The sequence below is a fragment of the Brachyistius frenatus genome, unplaced genomic scaffold, assembly GCF_029030835.1.
Source record: "Brachyistius frenatus isolate BFR_SWC_R1_liver_20210118 unplaced genomic scaffold, ASM2903083v1 Contig_128, whole genome shotgun sequence".
In the NCBI taxonomy this organism is placed as follows: Eukaryota; Metazoa; Chordata; class Actinopteri; family Embiotocidae; genus Brachyistius; species Brachyistius frenatus.
The window spans coordinates 1,130,501-1,139,998 of record NW_027210727.1 but is presented as its reverse complement, the minus strand read 5'-3'; the positions used below and the strand labels follow the sequence as shown (position 1 = coordinate 1,139,998).

At 40.6% G+C, this 9,498-nt stretch overlaps 1 protein-coding gene across 1 annotated transcript; it reads left to right on the top strand.

The window, feature by feature from the left end:
• The first annotated feature begins 531 nt into the window (after positions 1 to 531).
• LOC138630105 (serine/threonine-protein kinase PAK 5-like) lies at positions 532 to 2,957 on the top strand. The gene is made up of 4 exons (XM_069714234.1): positions 532 to 690; positions 1,150 to 1,275; positions 1,358 to 1,492; positions 2,611 to 2,957. Exons 1-4 carry the CDS (start codon positions 565 to 567, stop codon positions 2,764 to 2,766), a joined length of 543 nt encoding a protein of 180 aa, XP_069570335.1. The 5' UTR covers positions 532 to 564; the 3' UTR covers positions 2,767 to 2,957.
• Positions 2,958 to 9,498: the final 6,541 nt, after the last annotated feature.

Here is a 9,498-nt window from a genome sequence, read left to right as displayed (position 1 = left end):
GTGTGTGTTCTGATCTCCCATCACGTACAGTACATGTGCAGAAATAGAGACAATCATTTTAAACAACAGGGAACATACATAAATGTAGTACATGTTGATGCACGTAAAGCGCGTGCACACACACACACACACACACACACACACACACACACACACACACACACACACACACACACACACACACACACACACACACACACACACACACACACACACACACACACACTCATAAACACACAGCACGGCCTGGCCAGCTGGGTCTAGATGTTAATGTTCAGTGGAGCTGTGAGTTTTTGTGTGAGCTCAGTCAGACGCACTGCATCGCCCCGTCTCTCCATATGGGACCCTCCTGCCTGCTCGGCACATTGCAGCTACATCCGCTGCAGGCTACAGGGGCCTATTTTCAAACTGGATTTCTGCTCTATCTCCACTCTGTTGGACTCTAATTATTAGACTAACGTCTAGTGAACTATATGGGGGGCAGCCCTCCTGGTAAGAATAGCTGATATTCGATCAATAAAGGTCTGATTATTGCGGACACGTTTGTTTGTGTCTCCTTCCAGGATGAACGAGGAGCAGATTGCTACAGTGTGTCTGTCGGTGCTGAGGGCTCTGTCCTACCTGCACACACAGGGCGTCATCCACCGTGACATCAAGAGCGACTCCATTCTCCTGACCAGCGACGGCAGGGTAAGTGCACATGATCTGTGTGTTTACGTATATTATTTATTCACACTTCTCCTGGGATGCTACGAGCCAGTTACCAATTAATTTAGTGAACTTATTTATACCCGAGGTTTTAATATCCGTCCGTGTTCGTGTCACTGGTGACTTCAACACACACACTCACTCACTGACCTTCTCCACGGGTGCCAGTTCTGCCACTTGTCAACAGCCAGTGCCAAAAACTCATCATCATCAATTACCACTCGTGCCCCAGTAATTAAATTCAGCCTAATGCCTCCTAACAACTTGATAAGACATGATTAATTGGGGCATAATTAACTGCTAATACAGGAGATTAGTGTCTTGTGTAAAAGCTCCTCATCACAGGAGGTCAGTGCACTTCTGAACTCATATATTGTGTCCACACACCAACATGTTTGAGGGTGGAACCTGAAGGCAGCATGGTGTGTGTGTGTGTCCCAGATAAAGCTATCAGACTTCGGCTTTTGTGCCCAAGTTTCCAAAGAGGTGCCCAAGAGGAAGTCCCTCGTGGGCACGCCCTACTGGATGGCACCAGAGGTCATCTCAAGACTACCTTATGGCACTGAGGTGAGGACGACACAGACACGGGTTAATTTTGCTCTGAATTAAGTGCTTTCCCAGTGTAATATGACTGCTTTTGTGTGTGTAGGTGGACATCTGGTCTTTAGGCATCATGGTGATCGAGATGGTGGACGGAGAGCCCCCTTACTTCAATGAGCCCCCTCTGCAGGCCATGAGGAGGATACGAGACAACTTGCCCCCACGGCTAAAAGAGTCGCACAAGGTAGGAGGGATTTTAATGCTAGTTCTTTGGACAACTAGAACAGAAGAAGGACATTCTGCATTGACAGATACACAACTTGAGCGCTTTTATTTCAGACCGAAAAACAACCCCAGTTTAATCAGTAATAACTCCACAAATGCAAACCCAAAACTAACTTGGGCCTCTCTTAATAAGGGACACTTGGGTGAACTTTGAAATACAATAACTCTCACTAGGCCAAAGTGAGATTTAAAAAAAGTCAGTTTGCACTGATGATTTTGACACTGTTTCCAAAGAGATGAAACACAACAATGTTTCACCCTTTTTAGTCATGCCAGCACCAGGCGACTTTTCCATTTGAGACATAAGAGTGACACATCGATTTTCTGCCTAATGAGTTATTCTGACTATTAAATCTCCATGATACTAACGGCTCTCTGCACACAGTACACTGAAAAGACAACATGTCACTTTTACCTCCAGATGCTGTGTTTTATATATGTTATATTTCGTACTCCATAATAGACAAAGAAACAGGCAACTTCCTTACTAATGTATACTAAGGCCATAAAATGAGATACTTTTAAAACAATTTTAAACAAACTCTGTACAAAAAGCTTTGCATTTTGTAAAACTGTGTATAAAATTATTCACTTTGAATAGGCTACGGCATGGAAGTCCTAAAGGGCCAGGCAATAAGTTCCTTTCAAAACAGCAGACTTTTTTGCTTTAAAGCAGCAGAATATCAGCCCATCCTCTTCCTGTCTGCCATGTTTTACAGTCAAAACCATCAACAACAGAAATAAGGAACAACAAAACAAGACAAACGCAGCTAAACAGCAGATGCAGAGTTGCTCAGCTCTGCTATGTGTGGCTCTCCACTCCGCTGGTTAAAAAACAGCACAGACATTGAGACATTTTACTGGAGATCTCAAATGTCAACCTCACGCTAGTGTTTGAGGTAAATTGATAATATCCGCTGGGTAGCATGCACAAGATCGGATGAACAGACCTATGGCCATATTTTTAATGCTCTGCTGTTTATTTGGCAGTGTTTCTTAGTCACGACTTTCCTTTACTCTCAACAATCACAGATCGAATCAAAGAGCAGATATAACGTGTTTCTTTACGTCCTCCAGGTGTCATCTGTGCTGCGGTCCTTCCTGGACCTGATGCTGGTGAGGGAGCCGTCGCAGAGAGCCACAGCCCAGGAACTCCTCCAGCACCCCTTCCTCAAGCTCTCGGGACCTCCTTCCTGCATCGTCCCCCTCATGAGACACTACCGCCATCGCTGACCCGCTGGCCCAAAGCCGCCCTCTTCTACATTAAAAAACACACACACATACACACACTACCAGGGTGGCACCGCCCTCACCCAGCCAAAAACACCCCACCGCCTGGTGGGGCGCCACTAACACTCACACCTGTAACCGTGAAGTAGATTAGCTAGATGAATATCTAAGAAATACATTTAAAAAAAAAAACACACACACACACAGACAGACAGAGAAAAGAAGAAAAGAATCTTCAACTATTTTGACACTCTGAACTGGCCAGTAGAAACGTGTGGGCTGGCTCGCCCTGCTGCAGTCGTCTTTCTTCCTAGACTGTGAGTCTTTAGCTCCGCGTAGACTTATAGTAGCCATCAAGAGCTTTCAGAAAGGGTGTGGCGAGTGGCTGACAAGGGGGAGGGACCCAGGTGACCAGAGCTCTGCTGCGGACCAGAGCGGCAGAGGGCAGAACAATCAGCGCGTGGAGAGAGGTTTTCGACTGGTAACGACTGTTGTCCGGCAGGCTGCTGCTGCTCAGCTGCTCAAACAGAGACAAGCTTTCTCTCTCGCATCTCTCCTCCCACACTAACAGTGAAAATGTATTTTAGAGAAACTTGTAAGTTTTTCTGTACAGTTTTGATAACTTGCAGTATTTTATCGTGTCGTAACCATTGTGATATGAGCAGTATTAAATAGAGTTTCTGCAGAGATCTTTCCTACTGTTTATAATCCAGTTTTTGCTTAAAGATATGAGATATCCCAAATAAACCCACCTAAACCTAACTGTTACTAAAAATACTAAATATATTTATTATCTTAACATTTGTAGACAGAACTTCCATTAAATGTTGGAGAAAAAAAAGGGTAATGTCAAAATTTTGTATGATGTTTTAAAGTATTTATTTATTTATTGGAATTTGAAGGTATATTTTTGTTGGTAGTGTGGCCTTTTTTTGTTTAACTTTTTGTTTAATTTTTTGTTTTGTTTTTTTGTTGCGTTCTGATTTACATTTCTAAAAGCGCATTGGCTGGCAGTGATATGAGTTGTTATATCATCCAAGCAATACCCCAAAACCTATTTATTAAGCCCTGTATTTATGATACTGTAATAACACCACGCATTTAAATGTAGCACAGACTGAGTAGATTTGACAACAAAAAAAAAAACTGATTTATTCTACGCAGACCTGTTTTCTTTTATATTAGCAGTCTCACTGCGCCCATCCAAGACGCCTCCCTACCGCGCAGAGTTTAGGATGCTGATAAAGGGTCTCGTTTTCTACTCACATCCTCACTGTCATCATCTCACTTCTTATCCCACCTTAGTCAGACACACACTCGCTATCACTGGACCTGTGCTGCCATTCTCATCTCTAGTTGGACCAGGAGAACAGTGTAATCCTCCTCCCCGCATCGTTTTTTACCCTTCATTCACTGTGATATGTAAATATGACTGTGTGTACGTGAGTGTGTGTGTGTGCGTGCGTGCGAGTCTGTGTATGTCAAAGAGCAAAAGAGGTAGAGTGTGTTTATCTCTGCACAGCATCTGAAAGCGTGTCTGTGTGTGTGTGTGTGTGTGTGTGTGTGTGTGTGTGTGTGTGTGTGTGTGTGTGTGTGTGTGTGTGTGTGTGCGTGTGCGTGTGTGTGTGTGTGTGTGTGTGTGTGTATGTGTGCGCGCATGTGTGCGCGCGTGTGTGCTGCTGGCTAATCCTTGACAATGTGTCAAGATTTGAATGAGTAACACTTATCTGTGGTGTTGGCTTGTACAGTGATATTGCATGTTTGTTATCAGTGAAGCTGGTTTCAATTAAAAAAAAAACGCCCATTAAAACATTGAACTGTGTTGCATGGATTTTTCCTTCATCATCCTCGACAGTCTCTTCTTCTTTCTCTCAGTGTCTCATATCAAGCAGAGATTTTGTTAAACAGCACACTGTCAAGATAATCCCAGGGAAGGTCTTTTCAATCATCAACAGTTTTTTTTTTTCTTTGTTGTTTGGGTCTTCCATATTCTCTAAACTCAACAGTTTTCATTTCCAACAACTTCACCCTAACTTCACCTCCGAACACAGACGCAGAAAGACCCATCCATGGATAGGTGTTACCATAATATATTAGGTTATTTCTCTTTCTTCCCCCGAAGCCACTTCCCTCTGAAACATTATAATGGGATATTGATTTAGCTCGGACAGAGAATGGAGCTTCTTTCTCAGAGAAAGATACCACCGCCGACGGCCTAGTAAATAAAAGCTCAAGTTCTGGGGCCAGTGGGACTGCAGGGCATAACTGAGGATGACACTGAAGCCTGTGTAGAGTAGTCCATGTTTAAGTTGCCATAATGGTCTTTAAAGTAATTAAAGCTGCAACAAATAGTCGATAAATTCATAGTTCATTGATAGAAAATGAATTTACAACTATTTTGTTCATCGATTAATCGTTTGGAGAAAAACAATTTAACACAAAAATACCAAAATTATTTGATTTGCGCTTTTTAAATGTGAATATTTTCTGGTTCCTTCAGTCCTTGATGGTAATTGTCTAAATATCTTTTGGATGTGAAGTCTGGACAAAACAAAACATTTTAGGCTACACCTTGGGCTTTGGGAAACACTTTTTTTTGGTCAACACTGCCAACTGATTAATTGAGAAAATAATGGACAGATGAATTGATAATCAAAATAATTGTCAGTTGCAGGCCTATAATACATCCGCATATTCACACACACTATTCACCACATTAAGGGTACAAGTAAATCAGTATTTGTACCTAAATAGTGTCTCTGAAAAAGAGAAATTTGAATCTGGGGAGGTGTTTGCAGGAGTCTGTTTTTAAATGCCTTAGGTGAAATAAATCAGCTAATTAAGAATAAAATGAAGAGATATGACATTTCTCTCAAATTGTGGTCAATTCTTTGAGGCAGGAATTATGTCCTTATGTAGGCATTACAAATTCAAATGAATAAATGTTATGCTGAAAAAACAATTTATACAGCTATTATGGGGGTCTGTTTAAATAGCAAAGGCATTCATGTCAGTGGGGCAGTGGCTGCATTCAGTTTAGATGTATAAGGTCGAGGGCCCAGTTCTAATGCATGCTGCCCATCTGGCTTTGCGCACTATACGCCAGTAACGGAACAGAGACTTTTTATTTTTTTTATTTTGACGCGTGTGACTGAAGGCCCATCAGCCTAACTAGCTGGTTTAAGTTGAGGAAATGGCGACTCGCCGTTTTCTGTGCGTGACTGAACAGTGAAAGGAGCAACCAGAGAAACTTCCGGGAATTTCACCGTAAAACTTTCTTTATTCCACCCGAAGAACAAGGCAGCGGATATTTGGATCAAACCACAAGGAAAGGAAACCAAACAAACTGGAGTGGAGTGTTTTATTGTTGGGACTTTGTGAGGCTCAGCAGCAGGTAAGTCCCTCCTGATTTAATTGTGAGCTGGCAGTGAATGATGCTGTGTTTCTATGGAAACATACATTTTTCTGTCCCAACCCTTTACAGAAATATTACACTTGAAAAAACTTGGGGTTAAAATTTTTGGGTGTTTTGAGGACATTTTATATGTTATTGGAACAATTCTTGGGTCAGTTTGGGAATATTTGTTTTTTAATCAATTATGTAGAATTCCAAACACCACGGAAGTGCTTGTCCTTGTCCTTGTCCTTGTCCTTGTCCTTGTCCTTGTCCTTGTCCCCACAGTCAAGTATGGAGAACAGGTGTCCTATTTTGTGGTCAATTTTCTTTTTCTTTTTTTCCATTTAAAATGCAATAACATACACATCACTATATCATGTATGATTAAATGGCAAAAAAAAAAAAAACAACCAAGTAAATATTTAATATAAGGGAAGTAGTAGTCCCCTGGTGTCATCTCACTGGTAACAAAAGTCTGTTATTTTCAAAATAATTATCAGTGATGACATCACTGGACTTCCTTTTTCCTTCTGCCTGAAGAGCTACATGAAAAGCCATGGTAAGTCCACTGTCTCTTTTTAGTTATCTCAAATGTGATCGTTTATTCCATGATTTCACATGAAGCTTGTCACTAGTATGACCTGCTTTAATATGGGATTATAAAAAAGCAGAACACAAATGGATTAAATTACATCATTTTGTGAATATACTATAATCACAAAATGTGGTTCCACATCCTGTAGTGACCATTTTGTAAAATGCTTCTTTTTTTAATTTTTTTTATGGAAATGGTCACTGGTGTTACTTTCCTTGTAGGTAACACCAGTAACACCAGTAACACCAGTAACTCGTATAAACTTTATTCAAAGCTGTTCATTGAGTTCTTTTGCATAAAATAGCACTATTGTTTGAGGGTTCTAATTTTTATTTTTAATCTTTATCCTGTGGTCAGGCACGGCTAAATTGAGTGCAGCTGAAAAGCAGCGATGCTAAAGACGGCACAGGGATGCTGATCCTGAACGCAGAGCGGCATACTTGTAGAAAAGAAAAAAGGGATATGTCAAAGTCATTGGCACAAAAAATAAACTGTTGTTTATTTATTTATTTATTTATTTTTTTACTAAAATAACCACTAAGAAATATAAGATGGGGACAGTCCCAAGTTTACCACTATTAGTCACAACCTTGTAACAAAAAGTAAAACAGTTGTGGATTTCTTTCATTGTAGTTAAATGTGTTTTTAAACTGTTGTTTATGATATTTTATGAAGTATTTTCACCGAGGGTTGATTGATGATTGTCTTTTATTTTAAGCAAAATGCAACAATTTAGTCTCATCTACTTCATTGGAGTTGGTCTTATGTGTGTTACTGGTGTTTCACTAGTGTTGCTGTGTGTGTTTTATATCACATTACACATATTGCGTCAAATTTGACATGATAACATTCACTGAACTTTGCAACACTCTAGAATTAAGACTTTAGCGATTACATCATTTATGATTAATAATGATGACAGTAATTATGACTTTATGTTTTTCGAACATTTTCAACGCAATAACAAATGCATGATTGCGCAAATGATCAAACATCATTCAACCATACGTTTAACAGACCCAGTTAAAATAAATAAAAGATAATCTCCTGATTTGTTTGCATTATCATTATTCTTCTGTTGCTGTGAGTACATGTGCTGGCAAGATTGAGAAATAATATTGAATAATTGAATAAATATTCAAATTGCCGAATGATTAAGGTAACTCAAAATGTGGTGCAAGTGTTTTATAAATAAATGCAAAAAAAGGATTGAAAAATCATTAAGCTGTCATTTATGTGTATTCATAAAGCCAATGAGTTGTATGATAATATCATCTAAGTTTAAGTGTTAGAAGAAGAAGTTGATTTGAATACATTTTTCCATGACAAAAGTGGACGTTTCTGTAGAATGACCCTTATCTAGTGTAGCTTCAGTTTACATGTAGGCAATGGGCAGTACTAGGACTATTTCACTGCAGTAGCATCAGCAGCAGCTTTATGACAGCAGGGAGTTGCAAGTCAATTTTCAAAATAAACTCCAGCACTAGTGGGCCGAGCAACCATAGCCTGTTCATATTGCCATTTTCAACACAACAGATATAGCATGACGAGAGCCTGAGCCCACACATTCACATGTACCTGTTGACTTTTTCAACCGGGTATGCTGTGGCATTTAACCTCCCTCCCTGCCCTCTCTTACGTCTGTTGTTGCGGTTCGTGGCAAAAGCATCTATGATTCCCTCACGCTATCTCCTTTACTTGAATTCAGGCCACGTATCTATCGTGTATTTATGTCCAGCACTCATATCATGTGTATGAAATTACTGCATAGCTTTAATCCAGGTGCTAAACGTGTTTTGTTTTTTTACATAACCAGCGGCCCTCGTGAGCAAAATGTCTGCAGGCAAAAGAAAAGGCGTGGTCCGTGGTCATTGAGAAGTCCAGCCAAGTGTGCTGTTCACAAAATCTGCATTTGAATAACTGCGTCTACTGTATGTACTTCTTGGCCGTGTATTTTCTGAGCACAGGGCATCTTGGTACATAACTGGCTGATGTCAGATACGGTGCTGTGAAAGGCTGCACAAGTTCCACAACAACTTGGGGTAGAAGCTTTTGCTGGTCCAGCGCACATTGTACCTCTTCTTCTCAGCTAGCCCGGTGCAAACCCAACCCGATTTCCCTACGGGATTTTCACTGGTCCGGCAACCGTCCATAGAGGATTGTTTACAGACATTCCATCCTCGGGTTGATTTGACCAATCTCATTACCACAGCTCATCCACAAACTTTTCAGTGGCATCAATCAGTGTTGGTTGTGACTTTAGATGATGATTGTCTGTTCGTCCAGGAGATCAGGGAAGTGTTGGTGTCTCAGGTCTTGAGTTGACCTTTTTTATAAAGACCATTTGCAGCAATGAAGTGGCCCGGCTGAAGGAAGAAATGGATTAAGGGGTTTGGACTTGGATGTGCCGCGACGGAGGATGATGTATGATGTCCATGCTGCTGAAACAAATTGGTGTAGACATAAATGTTCTTTTTTATTTTCAATTAGACTTGTTCATATTGCGTTTCCTTTTAAAGGCTCAGAGTCAGAGAACAAAATCAATACTTCATTCCGGCAGCGTCTCTCCTGACAGGTGCATCAGTCACCTGTTCGCCGTCACCCTATTTCATTCATCACTGTATGTTTTTCACCAACACGTAGGAAGTAACGTTTTTTTTTTTTTTTTTTCTTTCTTTATGGTTGGCCTTAAGCAAGGTGTACTGTAGTAATGCGATTGACAATAATGTAAATGATAGGACAA

What these genes read in the sequence shown, in the direction of transcription:
- LOC138630105 (XM_069714234.1), top strand. Translation starts at nt 565, where the DNA reads ATGAACGAGGAGCAGATTGCTACAGTGTGTCTGTCGGTGCTGAGGGCT. An exon ending in TCCTGACCAGCGACGGCAGG is followed by an intron (nt 691 to 1,149) that starts GTAAGTGCACAT and finishes TGTGTGTCCCAG; the next exon opens with ATAAAGCTATCAGACTTCGG. An exon ending in GACTACCTTATGGCACTGAG is followed by an intron (nt 1,276 to 1,357) that starts GTGAGGACGACA and finishes TTGTGTGTGTAG; the next exon opens with GTGGACATCTGGTCTTTAGG.